The sequence below is a fragment of the Phyllobates terribilis genome, unplaced genomic scaffold, assembly GCF_046119375.1.
Source record: "Phyllobates terribilis strain yellow unplaced genomic scaffold, ASM4611937v1 Scaffold_9__5_contigs__length_417890890, whole genome shotgun sequence".
Classification (NCBI taxonomy): Eukaryota; Metazoa; Chordata; class Amphibia; order Anura; family Dendrobatidae; genus Phyllobates; species Phyllobates terribilis.
Genome location: NW_027362769.1, coordinates 304,452,896 through 304,478,189, shown reverse-complemented (window position 1 = coordinate 304,478,189; position 25,294 = coordinate 304,452,896). Strand labels below are relative to the sequence as shown.

The 25,294-nt window shown below is 41.7% G+C and overlaps 2 protein-coding genes across 5 annotated transcripts in view; one reads left to right on the top strand and one right to left on the bottom strand.

The window, feature by feature from the left end:
- NPRL3 (NPR3 like, GATOR1 complex subunit) overlaps positions 1-25,294 on the top strand; it is a 77,719-nt gene that overhangs the window by 30,597 nt on the left and 21,828 nt on the right. For 3 of the 4 annotated variants that reach the window (XM_073647930.1, XM_073647928.1, XM_073647931.1), the window contains 5 exons: positions 912-993; positions 15,875-16,012; positions 18,950-19,106; positions 19,453-19,559; positions 20,885-21,014. In XM_073647930.1, the coding sequence (XP_073504031.1) occupies positions 912-993; positions 15,875-16,012; positions 18,950-19,106; positions 19,453-19,559; positions 20,885-21,014 (614 nt within the window). The remainder of the gene's footprint in view (positions 1-911; positions 994-15,874; positions 16,013-18,949; positions 19,107-19,452; positions 19,560-20,884; positions 21,015-25,294) is intronic. The other variant, XM_073647929.1, reaches the window with a different exon arrangement.
- Positions 13,132-16,022, bottom strand: LOC141162145 (hemoglobin subunit beta-2-like). Its single transcript, XM_073647932.1, has 4 exons — positions 15,751-16,022; positions 14,131-14,378; positions 13,539-13,761; positions 13,132-13,301 (listed from the first exon to the last, which is right to left on the bottom strand). Exons 2-4 carry the CDS (start codon positions 14,220-14,222, stop codon positions 13,173-13,175), a joined length of 444 nt encoding a protein of 147 aa, XP_073504033.1. The 5' UTR covers positions 14,223-14,378; positions 15,751-16,022; the 3' UTR covers positions 13,132-13,172.

Below are 25,294 nucleotides of genomic sequence, written 5' to 3'. Positions count from 1 at the left end.
ATCATGGGCCATCCGCAGTGCTGGGGGCTGCAGCATGGTGCTATTCATGTGAGCTGTTAGGGTAACAACCAGGTGGGGAGGTGTAGCTATATGCCATCACTTTATCACATGGGATAATTAATAGTCATATTTAATAACACTTTTATAGGCACTGGTTGGTGACCAGTAACAGATGCTATCCTTTTTACAGCCTAGCCAAAATAAAAATTTGTAAGTATTTCTAAATGAGATGACTTTTTTGCCAACATGATAATATATCTTGCCCTGTTGCAGCCACCCTATGATAATATAACAAGGTAATTGGCTGGATTGCTACTAGTACTCGTAGATGATTGCCTGCATGTTTGGCTGCTCATTGTCTGGGGCTCCAGATGTTTGCACAGATGCTTCCCCCACTACTGTCTTTTTACATAGGGCTGCAGCAGAGTAAGTGTTTATCATGTATGGATGGACGCCAGCATCACTACATTGTTTACATGCGGCACCGTTCATTTCATTGCTTCGTTAATCAAACTTAAAACGGATCATAGAAAAAAATGGAGAGCTCCTTTATGTATCCCCGAGCAGCGATAGCCTGGTGTATAGCTAACATCGCCACCTAGTGGCTGATTTAAATTATTACATATGAGGTGCACAATAATGGAGAATTGAGGATCTTTATTGACAGATGTCTGTGTCCTGCTACCCAAAATCTTAACATTTGGGTGTGACTACAAGTTACCTTAATATCACTCAGTGTTGCACTCACATGGACCTGTTACGCAGGTTTTATTTATTTCATTAAAGACTCAACAAATTGTGTCTCTACCATATCGGAAGCATTATCGCCCCGAATCAGCAAAAACACTACATATTTGGATGCACAATTATGTTTCTTCATCTCTATTAATCAGATATTTGTGCCTCTACAGCAGAGGACGGTCCACAATCACCATTTCACCATATTTTACCAAAGTGCAAGCTAGCAAGAGACCTAAAGGAAACCTATGACAGGTATGTGTTGTGTAGTTTTCTTCAGCAAGTTATATTGTTCTCAATGATGTGCTTCCATATAGTGTTGTAAATAATGCTTCATTTTTGTGGGTAATACTTAGCTTTTATTCTTGTTTTTCTTCTTGAAATGAAAATATCCTTCAAAACTAAAAGGGTATTTGTCACTCAGCAGCCCCCCCTAGTGGCAAATGGACGGTATTTTTACCTATTCACAATAGTATAGATAACATCACCACTTAGTGGCTGGCTCACAGAATTACATACCGACTTGAATCACAAAATGTTCCTACTCCCAATGGAGCTTCTGATAAGCAAATGTTACTGAAGAAAAATTGAGAGCAAGGCTGCATTCATACATCTGGGTGCTGTCCGATTTTTTTTCTTCTTCTCCGACCGCACACATTTATTAGAAAGGATTTATGCACAGATCAGAGTGTGAGATCCATGAGACTCAGAGCATGTCCTTCTCTGATCCGTGTCCAAGTCTATGGGGATGTGTGAAACACGGATGCGAATCAGACCGCTTCCTTTTCACTTCCATGCCTCGCAGATCTGTTGCTTTAGTGATAAACTTGAATGAAAACCTCATCTTCCCCGGGTCTTTTATAGACTTAAGTTAATAAATTTGTAAGAGAAGAAAAATGCAAGCACATCTTCTCTGTGATGGTGGGACTCAGATGTGTGAATGTAGCTGAAGTTTCTGTTCATACCTTTATGTTAAATATATTAAGCAATGTTCACACATAGGGGATTCTGTATTCGGATCCAGGCACAATCTGCCACCATTCTGCCAGCAATACATGTTGGTGGGGTTTTTAATTCCCACTTTTTACATGCTATGGGAAATTTAGCATTGAGTAATAATAATGCTACAGATTTTATCATCTTGAAAAGCGGTGTCTGATCTCCATTGAACTTTAGTAGAGCTAATTTGGGTATTCGTAGTGGATTGCTGCTGAAATCCTGAGCCTGAGCATCTGATTTCACTCCATATCTGAAGCAGAATGTGCATTTGTTCATCCCCTCCTTGTGACCATAACCTGTACTCTCACTGACATACCCAGACGTGTACACTATGCCGAAAGATTCTTTCTGGTATACATTCGGCAATGATTTATCTGTGTACCTTTTTGTCCTCAACTAAATATTATCATTGTTGACTTTTTAATACAAAGATGATAATGCAGGAGTTTGCACAGTTATCATTGTTATAAGTAAATAGCATATCTGACTCTGCTTCTACATAGCTACACAGACCAGCCTCTGTCTACACTGCAGGCTGCTCATGTACGAACAGACCTTGCGGCCTGCTCTGTGTCTTTGGCTCCTGTATACAGATTATGTACTAGGAGACATAGCGGCCTGCTCTGTTTCCTGGTCTCCTGTTTACGGATTATATACTAGAAGACATTGAGGCCTGCTGTGTGTTCTGGGCACCTGTATACAGATTATGTGCTAGGAAACATAGCAGACTGGTCCTGGGCTCCTGCTTTCAGATTATGTGCTAGGAGACATAGTGGCCTGCTTCGTGTCCTGGGCTCCTGTATACAGATTATATCCTAGGAGACATAGTGAACTGCTCTGTGTTCTGGTTTCCTGTATATAGATTATATGCTAGGAGACAAAGTGGACTGCTCCTGTATACAGATTAAGTGCTAGGAGACATAGTGGCCTGCTTTTTGTCCTGTGCTCCTGTATACAGATTATATGACAGGAGACATAGTGGACTGACTGTTCCTGGTCATGGGCTCCTGTATACAGATTATTTTGGTGCTATCAATGTTGTATCGCCTGCGTATTTAAGGTTGTTCATGTTTTGTCCAGCACTTTTGTTTCCTTCTTCTTTTTCAGCAAGTCCAACCTTCCTGAAAATAGCTTTTGTATATGAATTGAAGAAAAATGGGGAAAGTATGCAGCTGTGTCACTGGGTTCCATTCAGACTGTTGCTTCTTGGTCGAAGTAAAAGTTGCTACTGAGGCTGATCAGATAGTTCAACATACCATATCTTTCATGTTATTCATGTTATGGCAAAGTTTCTGGGGATCACCACACTCGAAAGCTTTGCTGTAGTAGAAGAAACAAAAATAGATCTGATTGTGTTCTTTGGCGTTTTCCATTATCCATCTAATGTTAGAAATTGCATCTATTGTTATGTCTTACATCAGACATACAGTAGTGTAATACAATATCTTAAGAGTCACATATTTATACACAACAGGACACAGGGATAATGCAGTAATAAGGCAAGTGACATGAAGCAGAACTATCAATGTGATAGTTGTGGCAGTAAATAGTGGTGCAGTTCATAAATCAGGAGTGTGAAAGTTTTATTGTCCTGTAATTGATGTCTGGTCCAGGATGTTGATGCCCCCACAGGTGTGAGGAGCACATTCCTTCATTGATGTAGAATGACATAAATCCATGCGACACATTCATTCCTGCACAGCGTGTGTCAAAGGTTGTCCTGAGTTTTTATTCCCAAATTTTTCTGTCTCTCTGAGATTTGAAGTTACCTTTTAATATCAGTAACTTCATGTCCATAAAGCGTGATCAGGGATTTAAAAATATTTGGCCCCTGGTAAATTTATTCTTTTATTGTGTGGCGATGAGATTTTATCCTAGTTATAAGTTTTTGCCCTGTCTCCCCAACATACGGACTCCCAGCTCGACATTTGGTACATAAAATTAAGTACACTACATTAGATGTGATACAGCTGAACATACCTGGAATTTTGAAGTCAGAGGTGTCTGTGTCAGAGGTGGGGTATTAAAGCAGGGTGTTGATCCCAAATCCCTATTCTTGTCTAGGACCCGTTGAAGGGCAGGCAGACGCAAAACGGCCGTCATTCGTTCTATATGCCACTGTCTCCCATGCCAATCATTTTAATGTTGTGAATACATTTTGGACTATTATACAGAACCGGTGTGTGCCACCATTTTCTCTATTTTTCAATCCTACACAGTACAGACCAAAAGTTTGGACACACCTTCTCATTTAAAGATTTTTCTGTATTTTCATGACTATAAAAATTGCACATTCACACTGAAGGCATCAAAACTATGAATTAACACATGTGGAATTATATACTTAACAAAAAAGTGTGAAACAACTGAAAATATGTCTTATATTCTAGGTTCTTCAAAGTAGCTACCTTTTGCTTTGATGACTGCTTTGCACACTCTTGGCATTCTCTTGATGAGCATCAAGAGGTAGTCACCGGAAATGGTCTTCCAACAATCTTGAAGGAGTTCCCAGAGATGCTTAGCACTTGTTTGCCCTTTTGCCTTCACTCTGCGGTCCAGCTCACCCTAAACCATCTCGATTGGGTTCAGGTCTGGTGACTGCGGAGGCCAGGTCATCTGGCGTAGCACCCCATCGCTCTCCTTCTTGGTCAAATAGCCCTTACACAGCCTGGAGGTGTGTTTGGGGTCATTGTACTGTTGAAAAATAATTTATGGTCCAACTAAACGCAAACCGGATGGAATAGCATGCTGCTGCAAGATGCTGTGGTAGCCATGCTGGTTCAGTATGCCTTCAATTTTGAATAAATCCCCAACAGTGTCACCAGCAAAGCACCCCCACATCATCACACCTCCTCCATGCTTCACGATGGGAACCAGGCATGTAGAGTTCATCCGTTCACCTTTTCTGCGTCGCACAAAGACACGGTGGTTGGAACCAAAGAGCTCAAATTTGGAATCATCAGACCAAAGCACAGATTTCCACTGGTCTAATGTCCATTCCTTGTGTTCTTTAGCCCAAACAAGTCTCTTCTGCTTGTTGCCTGTCCTTAGCAGTGGTTTCCTAGCAGCTATTTTACCATGAAGGCCTGCTGCACAAAGTCTCCTCTTAACAGTTGTTGAAGAGATGTGTCTGCTGCTAGAACTCTGTGTGCCATTGACCTGGCCTCTAATCTGAGCTGCTGTTAACCTGTGATTTCTGAGGCTGTCGACTTGGATAAACTTATCCTCAGAAGCAGAGGTGACTCTTGGTCTTCCTTTCCTGGGCCGGTCCTCATGTGAGCCAGTTTCTTTGTAGCGCTTGATGGTTTTTGCAACTGCACTTGGGGACACTTTCAAAGTTTGCCCAGTTTTTTGCACTGACTGACCTTCATTTCTTAAAGTAATGATGGCCACTTGTTTTTCTTTACTTAGCTGCTTTTTTCTTGCCATAATACAAATTCTAACAGTCTATTCAGTAGGACTATCAGCTGTGTATCCACCAGACGTCTGCACAACACAACTGATGGTCCCAACCCCATTTATAAGGCAAGAAATCCCACTTATTAAACCTGACAGGGCAAACCTGTGAAGTGAAATCCATTTCCGGTGACTACCTCTTGAAGCTCATCAAGAGAATGCCAAGAGTGTGCAAAGCAGTCATCAAAGCAAGAAAATACAGAAATTTCTTTAAATGAGAAAGTGTGTCCAAACTTTTGGTCTGTACTGCATGTCTTTATTCTGGTTGAGCACACGGTTATTATTGCTGCCTGGTCAGTTCCACGCTTAGCATATATGACCACGTGTTCCATGGTGCCGGTTTTTCATCTTTTATTTTGCTTTTCCTTTTTATGCTCCACTGTTGGTTCTTGCTTACTAACACAGTTGCAAAAAAACTGACCAAAATACATAAATGTGAGTCATGCCTCAGAGTTCATTAAAGGAAATCTGACACCAAGTTTTTGCTATATAATCTGAGAGCATCGGGTGTAGCAGCTGATAGCCTGATTCCAGCAATGTGTCACTTACTGGTCTGCATGCTGTCATTGTGACACAATCCCTGTTTTTCCTGCTGCAGATCTGCTCAGTACATCATAGTACATTTGCAGCAAGACGGCAGACCACAACCCTCCTTCTAAGTTCTTTAGAAAAGTGGCATTCATGGCGGCAACGGCAAAAAATGTTGGAAATTATTGCACAATTATGGTATGTGCCATATTTTCCTATCTTCTTTCGCCAGTTTAGTGGGGTGATAATTCCCCAAGATATTTTCACTAGAAATACAAATCCATTCTAGTGAATAATTGCACCATAAAAGGGGGTATACACCAAGTATTATGGTTCCTTCAGTAGATGGGAAATCTGTTTAAAAAAAAGAAACATGAAAGTGATAATACTGTTCTCATTTTTATGTGCAAAATATTATTGTAAAATAAAATAAGGCAGCCATGAGGTGATATTATGGAAGAAAATAGTCTTACATTTCTGGCATAGTCCACCAGATTTATTAAGTCTGCATCATTTAGGTGAATTTTGCAATCTCTAGCTACACTTATTGTTAGTCTTTTGATTTACAATATTATTAATAAATGTGCTATTTAGTAGTTGCCATAGTTTATACATCATATAATATCATCAGCTGCTGTTTTTTGTTTCATTGATAAAATAACTATAAAGTCTGTGAAAATTGGGCTCTGTCCAAACCATATCTGCTGTGTATGCTCAGTGCCAAATTATCCATAAGATATATAAAGAGAAACTGACAGCTGATACGTGCTGCCCAAAACACCAGCGGCTTGTATCAGACAATGGCTGCATGATTTCAGCCAAACCGCTGGGGACCCACCTGTCTGACGAATCTCCAGCGCCACACGGTTCCCAGCGGCTTTTAAAGTACGTTTTTTGTCTGAAATACTGCAGCATTTGAGTCAGAATAACATGGATAAATTCATGCAGCCAGTGCCAGATACATTTTACCGTGGTTCCCCTTAAACTGAATGGGTCCTAGACCCCCATAGAGCTGTCAAATGTCAAAATAATGTTCATTTAAGATTCACTGTTATATTGGCATTTTTTGTAGGATCGATTCTTTATAACCTCTTTATTAATGGCCTTGTGGATGGGATTGAGAGTAAAGTGTCAGTCTTCACTGACCACACCAAACTATGTAAAGTAATAAAAACTGACCTTGGCAGTACAATATTACAAAACGAAAACCATCTAGATTAGATGTCTGAATGGGTATACACTTGGCAGATGAGGTTTAATGTAGATAAATGTAGAGTAATGCACCTAGGACGGAGTAGTCCTATTGCTGCATATACATTAAATGGGAGTGTACTCAGGACTACAGAACAGAAGAAGGACTTGGGTATTCTGGTTGAGCAGTACTAATACTCAATGTCAGGAAGCAACTACAAAAGAAAACAACATTTTAGGATGTATTAAAGAGAAATAAAATCCCACAATCCCAACGTATTGTTACCTCTTTATAAATCACTGGTGAGGCCACATCTGGAATATGGGATCCAGTTTTGGGCTCCACATTTTAAAAAGCATATTCAGAAGTTAGAGTCAGCTCAAAGGCGGCAACTAGATTATTACAAGGGATGGAAGGCCTCTCATATGATGAGAGGCTGGGAAAGTTCGGCTTGTTTAGCTTAGAAAAACACCGCCTGACAGGAGATCTCTCTTGTTAGTTCTGTCTTTATTTATTTCAGTGTCTTATAGCTCTTCCCACCTATGCGACACGTTCTATAGCTTCCTTCCCTTCCACATTTAGATCAGCAATTTTTAACCTACCCAATGTTCCACTCATGTCTTCTACTATATACCAGCTAGTACATAGAAATGGCTTCACAGCTTCTTGAATTTCCTCATTTGTGTAATACTTCAATAGAAAACCCCTCCACTTTATCATGAGTGCTTTTACATTTTTTCCCCTATCACGCTCGGCTTCCAGCTTTTCCGAGCGAAACAGGGCTTTCAATTGGGCTATGATTTCGTTCGGACTTGGAATAGAGTCAGACGACCAATGTTTTAGTAAACTTCTTTTAGCTATTAAACACACTGTATGGAACATTGGGGCCAAAACATTCCCACCCTTCTCTTGTGCATTTTCTTCAGTACCCCAAAAATGAAAAAGAAACGGTAGCGGATGTAGATCTATATTGTGGATGCCTAAGTTCTCTAGTATATTTTTTGTATCCACCCAAAATTTTTGCACTTTGGGGCAGCTCCACAGACCGTGCAGTAGGTTAGAACTTTTGAGCTTGCACTTTGGGCAGTGTGTCAGGCGGTCTATCATATTTTTGGAAACTGGTATATTAAAGGCTATAATTGCTCTATGTATAATTCTGAATTGCGTGTCTCTCCAGGTCTCACTCAATATGTTTTTCCGCACCGCCTGCCAACCTAATAGAATTTTCTCCCCAATTTCTACCCCTTCTATTTGACTTTCCCTAGATCAAAATATTTGTTTCGCATCCGCCCTCACAAGGATTTCTTTAATACCTTTATATATTGCAGAAACACTGTGATGCGAACTTGCCCAGTTTAGCAGCCGGGTATCCATTGCATTCCTTTTTGTTTCTTCCCTGACATTTATCAAGTGAACCATCACTGTCTTTCTTATCTGTTCAAATTGTAGGTATTGTTGCTTTTTAAGATTACATTTTGAGATGGTCTCCTCTTCAGATAGCCACCTGGTTTCCCTCTCATGTAGTAGGTTAGCAACCTTATGTATCCCCTTTATTTTCCACTCTTGGAAAAGCTTGTTTTCCCCTATTTGTCTTAGTGCTGGATTATCCCACAGAGGCAAATCCCTAGATATTCTCCATGATAATTTTAGTCGCTTTCTAATTTCCTTCCATGTTGCTATTGTGTCCCGGTATATTATTGAGTTCTTAATTTTGCTAGGTAGTAGATTTAAAGGTGTATGTAGCAGGGCGACTAAGTTCCAGGGCCCTGCATAATGTTTTTCCAGGTTCGTGTCAGAATATTTACTAGTATCTTTCAACCAGTCTATTATGTGTCTAGATATGCATGCCAGATTGTACCCTCTTATGTCTGGTAGATTGGCACCTCCCTCATTCCTTGTTGCCATCAATGTTTTCAGTTTTATCCGAGGTCTCCGACCCTTCCATATGAATTTCCTAATAGAAGAATTTAACCTTTTAACATCTACATGTTTTAAGAGTTGGTATAGTTTGCAGCGGGTACATGATTTTTGCAGTGCTCATCATTTTTATTAGGTGTATCCTGCCTAATAGGCTCAGGGGCAAGTTTTGCCATCTTTCTAGTTCTTGCTGTATTTTAGATATAATTGGGGGAAAGTTTGTTATACACTGACTCTGGTCTCCTACCCAGTTTGATGCCCAAATAGGTTATGTATGCTCCTGCTATCGGTATATCATGCAGCTCTTTTCTCACTGTGTGCCCTCTTCCTTTTTCTTTTAATTCCAGTATTTCACACTTATTTTTATTTAGCGTAAACCCTGAGCATTTCCCAAAAACCTCCAGAAGATTCAACACTCCTGGTAAAACTCTTTCTACCTCTGCCATATAAAGTATTATGTCGTCCGTAAAGTACGTGGCCTTAATCTTCTCGTCTCCTATTTTCAGCCTTTCCAATACTTCATACAGCTGCAGATAGCATGACAAAGGTTCAAGCGCTAAATTAAATATAAGTGGCGACAAAGGGCAGCCCTGGCGTGTTCCTTTTTCCAACAAGAAGCTAGCGGAAAGGCGCCCAGGGGTTTGAATTTTCGCCATTGGATTATTTTATAGGGCTTTTATAAGGTTTCTAAACTTGCCCATCACCCCCATTTTGTCTAGGACTTGTTTTAACCAGGACCATTTCACCTTGTCAAATGCCTTCTCTGCATCTAATGTGACTAAGGCCGGGTCTTTACTCTTATTGTCTCCATTCCTTACGGTGTCTAATGCTAGTAATGTACACCTGATGTTTGTGACTGCGCTCCTGCCCTTTACAAAGCCCACTTGTGCTGGTGACACTAGTGTTGGGAGTATTTCTGCTAGCCTGTTCGCCATCAGTTAATTTTAATATCCTGATTTATCAGGGATATAGGTCTGTAGGCCGCTGGATCCTCCCCATCCTTCCCTTCTTTTAGTATCAAACTTATATAGGCCATGTTGGTTCCCCCCAACAATTCACCACCCTGTAACAACTCGTTATACCATTTAGTCAAAATAGGAGCTACTTGATGGGACATGACCTTAAAAAAATCACCTGTGAACCCATCAGGCCGAGGGGCTTTACTGCCCGGTAGACTTCCAATAGTGCATTTTACTTCTTCCTCTGTTACCGGCGCATTTAACATGTTCAGTTGTGACTCAGTTATGGCAGGCATTTTCATTTTGCTGAGGAAGGTCATTCCCATATCCTCCTCGCAGCCATCTTCTGAGTATAAAGCCGCATAGAATTCCCTTAAGACACGGCTTATCTCTTTGGGATTATCTACAGCTATCCCCTTCTCGTTCTTAAGTTTCAGTATACCTTTCCTCCCCTGTCTTCCTTTTGCTAAGTTTGCCAGTAGCCGTCCTGCTTTATCCCCAAACCTCCTTAGTTCAATTTCCATTTGTGACTTCCTAAATCCTTCTTTCTTCTCTGCCCATTCATCAAAGTTTTTTTTGGCCTCCTTCCAATCTTCCCTTGCCCTTTCTGTTTTTAATTGTTGGAAGAGTACGTACCTTCTCCTCAGATCACCGCTAACCTCTTCGTATTTTGTGTTCGTTTTTTTCTTCAGTTTATGGACATATGCCATCAGTCTCCCTCTCAAAACAGCTTTCCCTGCTTCCCAGAATGTTTGGGTCTTTAGTTCATCTGATGAATTGTGGAAAGTGTATTCCTCCCACCATTGCTGTAGTGTAATGATAAAATGTTGCTCTCTAAGAAGAAAGGCAGGGAATTTCCATATATAGTCTGTCCCTTTTGGGTATTTTTCTAGGAGGTTTATCGAGGTTGGCGCATGGTCCGAAATAACCAGTTCCTCTATTTTAGTCTCCTTGCACCGATCTAGCAATTCTCTACTGACAAGAAGATAGTCAATCCTGGACCAAGTCTGATGCGAGTGGGAAAAGTGTGTGAATTCTCGCTCAATGGGGAATTCCATGCGCCACACGTCTGATAAATTTGTGTCGGCTATCAAGTCAGCTAGCAGAGTTGATTTCCCATTCGGTCTAAGTTTTGCACCCCCTAAACTTTCTGTCCTCCTCCTCACGGTGAGTATTGTTAGAGTCACCTCCAATTACTATTTTCTTGATCGTATTTTGCAGTAAACTAGTGCGCAGATGTTCGAAGAATGGTTTCTGGTTTGCGTTTGGTGCATAAGCATTAATTATACTCAGCTCCCCCTCATTCCCTTCAAGCTGTAGCATTATATACCTTCCCTCTGCGTCGTGTTCTACCTGTGTCACTTTGTATGTAAGGTTTTTGTGCAGCAATATTAACACCCCCGCCTTCCTCCCTTCTCCTTCCGATCCATAAGCCTCCCCCACCCACAGTTTTTTCATTCTAAACAAGTCTTCCTTCCTCAGATGGGTTTCCTGCAGCAGTGCTATGTCTGTTTTTAACTTTAAGTGTCTTAGAACCATCACTCTCTTGGTTGGGGCTCTGAGCCCCTTTACGTTCCACGAGACTATCCGCATACTATGTGTTTTATCACTTCTGGATTATAGATTGAACTGACACTCCTTAATACTTTTGTTCCTTCCTGTACTTGAGCAGCATTCTGTATGTCTTTCCCTTTAATAAACCTTCCCTTAACATTAACATATAAACAAACAATGACGTCTTTGTGACCTCCTTTTTTCTGGCAGCTTCTCCCCATATGCTCCTCCCCGGCATTTTGTTATTACTAAATCATGTTTCTGTTCTTTAAATGATCACCCCCTCAAGTGAGTAAAATCAAGAGATCCATGGGTTGCCAGATTTTTTGAGATCTCTCTCTTAGTGTTATCCCCTCCCATATGGTCCACTTATGTTAACCAGAGTCTGCAGCCGGGGATCCCCTATGATTTTGGGGCGATCTTTGTCTTTGGGTTTGCGCTGCTGACTTCTGTCCCACAGATTCTTCATCCGCCTCTGCGTCCTGTTCCGTTCTTCTCTCCCGTCGTGGCGAAGCCCTCTTCTCCTTTTCTTTTGGTCCATCTTTTTCAACCATCCTGGAAACATACTCCTCTGCCTCCGCCGGGTTCTGAAAGCTCTTTACCAGTCCGTCCGCCTGCCGTACTTTCAGGGTGGCTGGGTACACCTTTGAAATTGGATTTGGCCATGGAATAGCTTTGAGCAGCAGTTGCTGAACATCCTCCTCCTTTTAGTGACCTCTGCGGAGTAATCATTGAAGATAATAATTTTGTGGCCTTTAAAGTTTAGCGGTTCTTTACGCCTTCTGAAGTCACACAAAATAGCCTCTTTATCATTAAAGTCTAGGTATTTGGCGATGGCTTGTCTGGGTCTCTGATTAGTTTCTGATTCTGCGGCAGTACTTCGCCTAGGCGGCCCTATTCTGTGCCCTCTTTCCACTCTGATTTTTGGCGCTAACATCCTTTTCTATGTGCTCTGTTTTATCCTCCACTTTCCTTGTTCTGTCCTCAGCTTCATCCAGTCTCTGCCCATGCTGTGTAATGTCCTCTTTAAGGGCTGCCAGTGACTGCTGTTTTGTGCTGGCTAGAGAGGCAGTGATCTCTGGGACAAGGTGTTTTGCTACTTCTTGTGCCAAATCCTTATAGTTCATGCTGTCAGAGTTTATTGCACCAGCCACCAGTGAAAGCTTCGCACACTGATTTGCTTTTCTGTTCATTTGGCAATGATCTACCTCTCTGACACCAGCATCAGTTTGCATCTCCTCCCCTGAAACTGCCTTGCTCGCCCTCTCCATTTGCTGTGAGTGTTCTGTATGCTTGCCTTTATCAGCGTCGGCTATCTTATCTCCTCTTTGCTCTCCACACTTCTTGCCTGCTACAGGGATTTTACAGCTACTTCTGAGGATGTACTGGTCCATGTGCAGTCAGGTACTTTCACACTATCTTCAGGACCCTCTGCCCAGTGTCTCTGTATGTTTTTATGTGCCTGAGGGGGTGGTAATCACCGGGGATTTGCAGAGCTCTCAGTCTTCAATCCTCCTTAGCCAGGGCCGGATCCGGAAGTCCATGTTATTGCTTTTATATTAAAGCAATGGAAAATACTTTTAAAAATAAAGACAGTTACTATGCATTACTATGCATTTACATACTCGGCAGTAAAATTGCATATCTAAAACTCCATACTTTGTGGGATATTACATACAATGTCTACCTTTTAGTATTTATTATTTATTGAATCATTTAAAATGAAAAATCAATAACGCCAGGCTTAGGTTTGATTTTAAATCAGCATTTTATTTTACACACTGCAGTCTAGTTTACACAAGGATGGAACGACTGTAATAAACAGTAATTTAGAAATAGCCGTGGCTCAGAGCAGCCACCAAGACATTGATGAACTTCTCCCAGGCAGCCTGGACCTGAGGGGTGAATGCAGAGCCCAACTTGGAGGCCAAGACGATGACCAGAACTTCTCCCAGACGCTGTGGATAAAGGAAACAAAAATTGTTTTTTAGCTAAGTTATAGTATAAAGAAAATAATAGGTCATCACAATCATTTGCATTTTTTAGAGATTCGGTTTTTTCAGTAAAATACTATATTGAGTATCTTAAATAGTTAACTTTTGTCTTCATTGAAAGTTTCACTTAGTATAAAACTAGATGCACTTAAATGGGAATTGGATTGCAGATAATACTTTCATATAATGTATGTGTGTTACCTTGAAGTTCTCAGGGTCCACATGGAGTTCCTGGGCATGGGACTTGCTGAGGTCAGCCAGGTATTTTTTCACATCATCCAGATGTTGGATGGAATTGCCAACAGCTGTGAGCACCTTCTTGCCATGAGCCTTCACTTTGGCATTGCCGGAGATGGCGGTGACCTTAGAAAGGTTTCCGAAGGAGCTGAAGTATCTCTGGGTCCAGGGGTACACCACCAGCAGCCTAAAGTTTATAAGAATGAACAGAACAATTACTCTTAATGATTTGCTCTTACAGCAGACGAATGCCCGAAATGTATATAATTTATATGGAAATCAAGGGGGGAAAACATATGCATTCTCTAATCTGATCATTTACATATAATTGCAATCTAAATCAAGAGAAATAATGATAATACAGAAGGCAAATTAAAAAACCAACAATGGGTTAAAAATGAAAACCCAAACTGTTGGGAGTAAAGGGATCTGTTCCTGATCACTAACATTGGTAAGTAACAAGAAGGAAAATTATTGTGAAATATAATAATGATTACAGTTTTCTTATGAAGCAGAAGACATCAGTATGTGTAATAAATGTATTCATGCGCATTACCTGGACAGAGCATCATGGCCGTCCTGTTCAATATTGACCTTGCTCCATGTGGAGGAGATGGCGGCTCTCTCTTCAGCAGTCCAATGAACCATGATTGCGGTCTAATGCTATTGTACACTGGTAGTGACAATGCAGCCATTATATGGATCTTCCTTTTATATTAGTCTCTCGGTTACACCCATCCCAATTCCCGGTGCGTCATGCTTTTCCCCCAGTCCTTCAGTTCAGTCCTTCAAAGTCTAATCGGTCTGGAACGAAAAATCGCTTTCTAAGTAGGTGAAGAATGCTGAGCACAGGGCGCTCTCTGACATGATCGAATGTATGTCTAAATACATGGCTGGAATACACCAGAGTTTAATGCAAATTAAATATTGTCCACACACTGAATATTACTCTCATAGTTTGTAGTTCTAGTGAAAACAATAATGTAATAATGAAAAGACATAGCGGCCTGCTCTGTGTCTTGGGCTCCTGCATACAGATTATGTGCTAGGAGACATAGCGGCCTGCTCTGTGTCTTGGGCTCCTGCATACAGATTATGTGCTAGGAGACATAGCGGCCTGCTGTTTGTACTGGGCTCCTGCATACAGATTGTCTATTTACTACAAGACATTGCGGCCTGCTGTGTGTTCTGGGCTCCTGTATACAGATTATATGCTAGGAGATATAGTGGACTGGTCCTGTTAAGTGCTAGGAGGCATAGTGGACTGCTTCATGTCCTGGGCTCCTGTATGCAGATTATATGCTAGGAGACATAGTGGACTGCTCCGTGTCCTGGGCTCCTGCTTACAGATTATATGCTAGGAGACATAGCGGCCTGCTCTGTGTCCTGGGCTCCTGATTACAGCTTATGTGCTAGGAGACATAGCGGCCTGCTCTGTGTCCTGGGCTCCTGATTACAGCTTATGTGCTAGGAGACATAGTGGCCTGCTCTGTGTCCTGGTCTCCTGTAGGAGGTACAGAGCTGTGGAATCGCATTGCATTCTACAACACTGGATACCGGAAACAATGCAGTCCCCTTAGCCTGTGGTCTGTGTTGTAGAATATGTAAATGCCATGTATTTATAATAATTCTGCACACTGCTTTATAAAACACAGACTAATTACGCTCTAAAGTCTAAATTTTCCTACACATGTGCTGAACACGGTTTGAAAAGAAGACGAGAATAAACTTTTGCTATAATTTTCTATATTTGTTAGCTAGGGATGCTGTTCCAGAGTGTGGGCAGTTGGCTCCTAGAGATGACTTACTATGCACTCGGCATTTGAGTGGACGACCGACCTGCAATATGACATAGACCCGTATTTAAAAATCCTATATAGCACCATCTAGTGGAGAGTGCATATAATTACACATTTAATGGCTGATTACCTTGCAGGCTCTTATTAGAATATGCTGGTATGAATATAGTTCTGCAAATGAAGAGTGTTTGCATATACAGTATTGTGGGATTTGTGGATTATCTATTAAACTGGGACTTGACTTTAAAGGAGTGAAGAAAGACGTTGCAGTCATACCTGGGCCCTTATAAGGCCTCGGCGACGCCAGGGTTTGCTTTGCACTGTTACATCACATAATCTGTTACATCTCTGGTTGTTATACCTGCTGCTTATTATACCTGCATTGTATTTATTGCACGTCTTCTACAAAGTGTGATCGGCGTCTATGTAGGATGTCCTTGGCAGCTTGTACATGTTCCAGGCCCATGTGCATTGTATCTCATGTGTCTTGCTCTCTTCCAGCCTCTGTACTACAGGTGTGGTCCGTCTTCACATAAACAATTGGCTGGAAGTAAGTTTCTGTTTACCACATAAAATTCACTGTGTTGGAGCAAGTTTCATTCCTCCTGAGGCAATAGAAAGAAGTCTAAAGTCTATCAGGTAAGATAATGGGGTTGTCCACTTTTGAGGACATTATTTTTAATTTAATTTATGTAATTGAGACTGTAAAAAAAAAATAATAATTTTTTGCAATTTGGTTTCATTAAAATTTTTGCTCACTTTGCCTTCTATTTCCTGGTTTTTTTTTGTATTGTATGTTGATGTCAACAAAATGAGTTAACTGAGAATCCATCAGTGAGCTCAGTCTGATGGGGAATTTCTTCTAACTTTATCTGTATTTTTCTGAGTTCACTTGATTTATAACCACCAACCACATCAAAATCGAATGTGCATGAAACTAAAGAGCCTGTAAAAGCCAAAAGGTGCAACATTTTTAGTGAAACCCGAATGCAAAAAATAGTCTTAGCCCCAAATATAAACATATAAGTAATAAATGACCAAATCTGGCTAACCCCTATAACAATATGACTGCTAAGAAGATTGTGCAGTGGGCTAATGCCTTATGTCTCCCATGGAAGGTGTTGGATTTGCTCCCTGGGTCAGCCGGGACCCTCATGCTTGCTGTAGCCTGGGATTCTGGGCAGTGTATAGGGGTGATATGGCTGCAGGACTGAACACTTACAGGACAGATATCACAGCGGGGTCTTGTAACAAACCGAGTATTCGTGTTATTGTCACATCAGCAGCGTTTTAGTCCTGGGAAATAAACTGTGAAGGTTCCTATTAAATGACTGCAGGCATCACTGTTGTAAATCATGCTGAATCCACACACACAACACCCTGGAAAACTACCACATCTCATTACACAATGATGGGAGATTCCTACTGACCGGGAATTTTCTCATCGCAGCGGCTGCTCCACCAGAATCAACCTATGCTGGGAGATAGAGGCATCTCCTCCCTTTTTAGATTCTATTGTGTAAGGGTCACTTTAGCCTGGAGAAGGGCTTCTCTTTAGGCTATGTTTACACATTGTGTTTTTTCAGCGTTTTTTTTTCTGCTGCAAAACCTGATCTCTTGCCAGGAAGGTTTGTTCAGGATTTTGCTTGGTTTTTGCTGCATTTTTTTTCACTGTCCTTTGGTCTCCTTATGCATGTACATAACGTTCAGTGGTGGGAAAAAAAACCTCATTCTATTTCATTAGGTCTTGGCGCAAAAAAAGCTGAAAAACCTGATACCTGCGTTTTTGGTGCGTTTTTTCCCACTTTTTTTCACTGCCCATTACTTCCAGTGGGTGAAAAATGCTGAAAGAAGTGACATGCTCTATTCTGCAAAGAAACATGCAAAACTCAAAATACTGATTGAAATAAAAACCAAGATGTGTGCATGAGATTTCTGGAATCTCCTAGACTTTGCTGGGACTGTAAAACGTAGCTGAAAATTTGCATAAACAAATGCTGAAAAAATGCAATGTGTGAACATGGTCTTAGCATACTTTAAGCCCCCACAGCTCAGATTGCTATATTAAGAGGAAGGAATTTGCTTTCAGTAATATGAGATAATGGACAACTTCTTATTAGGGCTTCCTGAGTTAAAGGGGTTATGCCACAAAATTAAAAAAAAAAAAAAATCACAACTTTAACCATATCACTGCCAAAAATCACTCTCTTTTGTAATCTCCACCCTTTTAGCCTCTTTGCTCATTCCTCTGCAATTTTAGTGTCTTCTCTTCCTGTGGGTGGGCTGCAGCTTGTCCCATCTGACCAGGATGCAACAGAATTTCCCAGGAGGGCCTTGCAGTCAGCTTGTGCCAAGACCTGTCTTCTTCCACAGATCTGCAGAGAAAATAGTCCCTCATTATTACATGGTGTCGGCCTTCTCACTGTCAGATCACTCCTCACCATGTGCGGCTACTGAGCATGTGCGGCTACCATTGCAGGTGGACCTACTCTCCAGCCACAGGAGAAACAACTCAGGCTCTATTACAGAGGAAAATCTAATCTCTTTACAAAACTTCACACCACTTAATTGATTCACATTGCAAATGCACTTCTTTACAATCTCTATTGAGTTTTGAACAATATTTTTCATGAGACAACACCTTCCGCTACTTTTAGACCTCCCTTTTAGACGTTTGGGCATTTCACACTTTACTCACAGAGAAGGCAAACATGGTTTATTATCACCTCTGCCTTCCTGATCACTGTATACAATGCTGAACCAGCACTTGTGTATATAGATTAGGAGGTGCTGTCAGCGCTTCGTCCTCCGGACCCAGTGATTTGAGTGATCTCTGGATGTAGGGAGGGCACTGGACCTGCTGGGTCTTAGGTCCGCTAAGCTTTGCTATGAAGCCAGGAGGCTGAATTTCTCTTGTAGCTGGGTCTGATATACCGGCCTCAGTTACACTGGAGATCAGCAAAAAAAAACCCATAATATTATGTTAAATTGTCCCCCTAAGATCTTTTAAGACTTTATCAGGGAATACAGTGTGTGAATTTAAATGGAAAAAATAAGGCAAAACGTAAAAATTAAACCCCAATATATCATGAAAAAAGGCAAAAATTATTTGAATATCTGAACAAGAAATGATTTTAATGCTACTAAAAGCACACGCACAGAACAACCTGAAAATAAGCCTGGTTAGGAATAGGGAAATTGTTCCTGTCCTGAACTGGTTAATAATGATTTTATGAAGATAAAGGCCAGTTCTGCCAAAATGGGCACAGTGGGACGGTTCGAGGCGCTCCTCTAATTCATGACCAGCGGTGGCGGACACCACGCATTTTGCTTCAGTCCATGTCTAGAGTAAGATTTGTGGGAGGTGCACGGAGTCGCCCGCCACTTTTAAGCGGCACTTAATTCATTAACCGATGTCTTAACTGGGGCCATAGACTGAGCTCTGAACAGGCCGCTCTATGAGATGATATAGGAATAGTAATAAGATTTTGGAATGATTTAGATACTTTACCCTGACCTGTGATCATTTAGACACGAAGTAAAAGGGCAAAGTGAAATGCAGCTCTCTCCTTCTAGGCCCTACCATGCTCTTCTGCTCCTTAAGGATGAGAAGTGTTTGCTGAATGAACTGCCCCTGGATTGCTCTCCGGCTCTAGTAAGACTGATCAAATCTGCCAGTGCGGTAAAGAACCTGCAGCAGCTGGCCCAGGATGCCGACCTCGCCTTATTACAGGTATAATATATATATAAAATATATTACAGGTACTGCCATGTGCGCACACATCAGGAGACACCAGCTTCTGCTAATTATTCATACATCATAGATTTATTCTGGAAATTTCAGCAACTGAAAAATCCATTCCATAAATTAAATGGGGTTGTTATCCGTACTACAGCAACACATAGTAAAGGCTATCTGGGGTGGAGCATGACTGTAATGATTACATGGCTCCCTCCAGAGGTCAGCAGGAGGTACAGCACTTGTCGTATCGTTAAATATGTTCCATTATGATGGGCATGATTATTAGCAGCCTGTGTCCCCTCGTGTAATTCATGTTTTTATGTGCCACTCTCTGTAGGTATTCCAGCTTGCCGCACACTTGGTATACTGGGGTAAAGCCATTATCATTTATCCGCTGTGTGAAAACAATGTCTACATGTTATCCCCAAATGCTAATGTTGGTCTGTAAGTATAGTGTTTGTTCTTTGATTGCAAATTGATTTTTTTTTTTTTTATAATACATAATTCCAGACTTACTAGACCATTTTTGCGGAGTCAGTATAAAATGGACCGACTCCTAAAATATATAATAAATTGGGTACAGTAGTTCAATGCAGTTTGTGGGGAATATTTTTTCATAAGAATTTGGGAAAGTTATGAAATGTCCTATAAATGTCTGTCCTATTCCTGATCTAAGGTTCTAGACTTTTAGCCGAGATGAATCTGTGCTACAGTAAATTTATCACTTAAACATCAGCCATGTATGAGGGAGTCGTGGAAATTGAGGAGTCGGAGGCTTAGCTTACCAACTCCACAGCCCTGTATATAGGCCAATACTGAGCGATTTTTGGAGGTGGTATAGTAGATACTATTTGTGCTGCTTCTTCTCTTTCCTTTTTAACAGCAACCATGTTGCCAGCTTTTGTATAAAGGGTTTATTAAGAGGCACAGGTCCATCCTATATTATAGCTCTGCACCGTATCTTACTGTATTATGTAGATCTGATTTATAATGGCTTGTTCTCTACCCTTGCCTACACCACCCAATTTTTTAAGAGGGACAAGCAAACTGATATTTGCAGATTTGGAAAGTGTAAGATTAGAACTATATGCAGAATATAGACTATAAGATGCACATTGTAGCAAAAAACTTCCTTCTTGATCCCTGAAAGAATTATGCAGCAGCACAACTCTCTGCTACAGCTCCTAATACTACAAGCTGAAGGACATAGTTACATAGGTTGAAAAAAGACCTAGGTCCACCAATTATACATTTTGTCACTAAATTGTTAGGTCATATGATCTGGCACGTGCCTAGAAGGAAGTTCAAAATGTGTGTGTGTTGCTGTAGCAGAGCTGTGTGTGTATATAGCAGAGTTGTGTGCATGCAGCAGTGTAGTGTATATGTGTGCTCTGCAGAGAGTGTACATAATGTTCATCATGTAAAGCTACACATGCTGCAGACACACTAACAATAGATCGATTACCTCCCTATTCTGCCCTACTGTACTAAAATTAGTGCTATTGACACCTTCATGAAGCTTTAATTAGAAGGAAATATATTTTTCGAAAATATTTTTGCTGTCTTGGGGTGCGTCTTATAGTAAGGTGTGTTCTATAGTCCGAAAAATCCAATAATTTACTTATAGGACTGCACAGGACATGTCCATAAAATTAGGAACCACTCTATTGTACAGATCTTTTTTAACCAGAAGCTAGACTGCAGTATATGATGTTTTGTGAGATGAGGTGTATATATTATTACTCACAGCCGTCCCTTCTGTCTTCCAGCTACTCGCGTCTGGCAGGGCAGTTTTCACATCAGTTTCCTGCACATGACCTCCCCTTCGTTCTTTCTAAGTTTTCTCTACCTGTTTCTTTATCAGAGTTTAAAAACCCATTATCACCACCGAGGCAAGAGGTAAGGGGATAAAATGTCCTATATTATTTTATCATCACTGCTGCACCAAAGGTACATGACCTGCTAGCACAGTTTGTAAGTGTAATGACAAAACATACAACATGAATGATATATACAGAGTCTTGAAATAGTAGTCATTCCCCGTGAACTTTTCCATATTTTTTTCACTTTACACCCACAAACTTGTTTTTTATTTGCATTTTATGTGATATATCAACACAGAGCAGCAACTATTTGTGAAGGTAAAGGAAATGATCCATGATTTTCTAATTATTTTAAAAATATAAATCTGAAAATACAAATAACATATATATAAGTTTGTGGGTGTAATATTAAAAAATGTGGAGAAGTTCACAGTTTATGTATACTTATACTATGAACTGATGAATACAGCTATGAGGACAGGACAACTATTTGTCTTTTATTTCAGTTTTGCTAGGTGTTGACTTGACTCTCCTTGTCTTCAGATTCTATACTGATTGCATTGTTTGTCTTTACACTTTAAAGGCCCCATCACACATAACGAGATCGCTAGCGAGATCGCTAATGAGTCACGGTTTTGGTGACGCAATAGCGATCTCGCTAGCGATCTCTTTATGTCTGACAGGTAGCAAGGATCAGGCCCCTGCTGTGAGATCGCTGATCGTTACAAAGCTTCCTGGACCATTCCTGGGTCGTTGCGCTCCCGCTGGGCAGTGGGCATCGCTGTATTTGACACCTTATCAACGACCTCGTTAGCGATTCAGAACTGACACACGTAGGCGTGCATAAATTGGACTTTTCTGCGCTCCTCGTCCCCGATTGGTGGTCGCTGCTGCGTCCTTGTTTTTCAGATCCCACCAGTGCTCTCCGGCTGTGAATCCACTTTGAAGAAATCAGGCATCTTTAGCGATGTGGGTATTGTTTGGGGTCTCAAATGAGTTTCCATTTTTAATGGAGACGCAGTAGAAATCCCATCTGACCGGAGACACAGTGTTAAACCAAGGCCACCTAATCAGAACACAGTAGCGTCCACCAATTGGAGATGAGGGGGGCGCGTAAAAGTAATTTTATGCACGCCTTTCTGACACAGTACAGTTCCTATCAAGGTGTGGATCGTTGAAATAGCTGCTGTGTGAAAGTGTCCCAACGACCGCCGAGATCGTTGGTTAGATCGCTGGGGCGGCCGAGATCGTTGGGAAGTTCTGCATGTTTGACATCTCCCCAGCGATCACGAAACGACTTAGCAGCGATCCCAAAACCGTGACGCAATAACGATCTCGCTAGCGATCTCGTTATGTGTGACGGGGCCTTTAGGCTATGTGCCCACGATGCAGAAATGATCAGGATTTTTTCCTGAGCGTTTCTGCATCTCCCTGGCAGAAAAAACGCATGCGGATTGTACATGCGTTTTCCTGCCAGGGACATGCGGAAATGGAGCATTATTCACTGACATTTCCATATGCGGATTGACAAGCGCTTTCCAAGCGATTAGCGTCACTTGGAAAGTGCTTGTGACAACTAGGTCACACTATATAAATCCATGCAAACAGCATGGATTTATATAGTGTGACCCGAGAGAGTGGTAAAAAATAAAAAAATAAATATATACTTACCCTCCGATGGCCCGCGCTGGCTTGTCTCGCTCGGTCCCGGCTGCCGGCAGCAGTGGATTGAAAGACCTGCCGACGTCAGCGTTGCGTGACCCGTCACATGACTCGGACGTCAGCGCAGGTCCTTCAATCCACTGCAAAGTGCCGGGAAGCAAGCAGGAGCGCTGCACGGGCCGCCGGAAGGTAAGTATACATTTTTTTTATTTTTTTTTTTATTTTTTTTACAGATTTTTTAATGGTACCTGGGTGTGGAGGAGAGTCTCCTCTCATCTACACCCGGGTACCATCCGCACATTAGAACGCTTGGATTACGCATCTACATATACAGTGATGCGTAATCCATGCGGTCTAATGCAAGTCAATGGCGGCGAAGACGCAGCACTTCCGCAAAATAATTGGTAGTGCTGCGTTTTTTTCCGCAATGATAATCCGCAGCGGAAATTTCTGCGACATCTGCACAGCACATGATTATCATTGGGGAACATGGCAGACCTTCTACCATGCGTTTTTAATGCGTATCTGCAGCGTTTCCGCAGCTGCAGAAACGCATTAAAAACGCATCGTGGGCACACAGCCTTAGGCTATGTGCCCACCATGCAGAAATGAAGCAGAAAATTTCTGCACCGTTTCTGCATCTCCCTGGCAGAAAAAACGCATGCGGATTGTACATGCGTTTTCCTGCCAAATACATGCGGATGTGAAGCGTTCTTCACATGCATTTCCGCATGCGGGTGTCAAGCTCTTTCCAAGCGATTTTAGCTTCACTTGGAAAGTGCTTGACAACTTGGTCACACTATATAAATCCATGGAAACTGCATGGATTTATATAGTGTGACCGTAAAAGAAGGTTTAAAAATAAAAAATAAATCTATACTTACCTTCTGATGGCCCCCGGAGTCTTGCTGCGCTCCTGTCCTGGCTGCCGCACATCGCGGTACACTACACTGAAGGACCTGCCGTCACATGACTAAATGACGTCAGCGCAGGTCCTACAGTCCTTCGCGATCTGCCCGCAAGCACAGAGAAGGAGTCCGGGGGCCATCGGAAGGTGAATATAATCTTTATTTTTTATTTTATTCTTTTTTTTACAGGTTCTATGGTACCCGGGTCCGGAGGGGAGTCTTCTCTCCTCCACACCCGGGTACTATCCGCACATTAGAACGCATGGAATGCGCATCCGCAGATGCAGTGATGCGCTTTTCATGCTTTCTAATGCAAGTCAGTGGCGGCGAAAATGCTGCGCTTCCGCAAAATTAATGGACATGCTGCGGATTTTTGAGCGCAGCATAAAACGCTGCGGAAAAATCCGCAGCATGGGCATTGAAAGTGCGGAATTGCATTGGAGACCATGGGGGACGGATTACAAAGCCTTTCTCAAGCTTTTACGCTGCGGAAATTCCGCAGCGTAAACGCTTGAAAAACGCATCGTGGGCACACAGCCTAAAGATACACGCACAGCATGGGGTCACTGGTCCTGGCTGGACTGTGGGAGTGGGGTACCATGAACATAAAGCCGTCTTTGTTTTTATCTCTAAAGTGATGGTCTGGCACTTAAAGCGAACCAGTGACGTCATTTCAAGCATCTAAACTGCCCCCAGTGCGTTGTTAGTGATGCAGTGTGCATCACTAACACGCTATTTTAATTAAAAAAGGCACTGTAATGATGTATAAAAAGCACTTTATATACTTATATAGTACCTGCTCATTTAGTCATAGGGGTGTGATTCATTTTCTGTTCTGTCACAGGCGTCGCTGCTCACTCAATTTGATTTGACTTCCCTGGTTGCACTGATGTCACTAGAATCCCGCGCTTGGAGCCGCTCTTGTGTAGTGTGGAGCTGGCCGCAGCGCAGTGCTTTTGCAGTGTCGAGCGGGGAGCCTCGCTTGCGCAGTGTCGATCGACACAGCGCAAGCATGGCCAGCTACACACTGCGTAAGCGTGGCTCCAAGCGTGGGATTCTCGTAACATTGGCGCAGCCAGGGAAGTCAATCAAATTGAGTGGGCGGCGACGCCCGTGACAGAACAGAAAATGAATCACACCCCTATGACTAAATGAGCAGGTACTATATAAGTATATAAAGTGCTTTTTTTTTTTTTTTTTTTTTTTTTTTTACATCATTACAGCGCCGTTCTTAATTAAAATAACGTGTTAGTGATGCACATATTCTTTAACTACATAAATAGTAAGAAACTAAAAAATGATAGTGTTGGCACCCTTAAAAATAGTCTGGGTGAAATGGTGGATGAGGATGAGTTAAAAGCCAAAGCGGCGTCTAAAAATCACTAAAGTTGACAAATCCCTGAGCCCGGATTGGATACACCCGCGAGTACTGCAGGAATTAAGTAATGTCATAGATAGACCATTATTTTTAATCTTTAAAGATTCCATAATAACAGGGTCTGTACCACAGGACTGGCGTATAGCAAATGTGGTGCCAATATTCAAAAAGGGGACAAAAACTGAACTTGGAAATTATAGGCCAGTAAGCTTAACCTCTACTGTGGGTAAAATCCTGGAGGGTTTCCTAAGAGAGGCTATACTAGAGTATCTGAAGAAGAATAACCTCCATGACCCAATATCAACATGGGTTTGCGAGGGACTGTTCCTGTCAAACTAATCTGATCAGTTTTTATGAGGAGGCAAGTTCTGGACTGGACAGAGGAAATGCAGTGGATGTTGTGTATAT

What these genes read in the sequence shown, in the direction of transcription:
- LOC141162145 (XM_073647932.1), bottom strand. Translation starts at nt 14,222, where the DNA reads ATGGTTCATTGGACTGCTGAAGAGAGAGCCGCCATCTCCTCCACATGG. An exon ending in GGCCATGATGCTCTGTCCAG is followed by an intron (nt 13,762 to 14,130) that starts GTAATGCGCATG and finishes TATAAACTTTAG; the next exon opens with GCTGCTGGTGGTGTACCCCT. An exon ending in TGGACCCTGAGAACTTCAAG is followed by an intron (nt 13,302 to 13,538) that starts GTAACACACATA and finishes CTTTATCCACAG; the next exon opens with CGTCTGGGAGAAGTTCTGGT.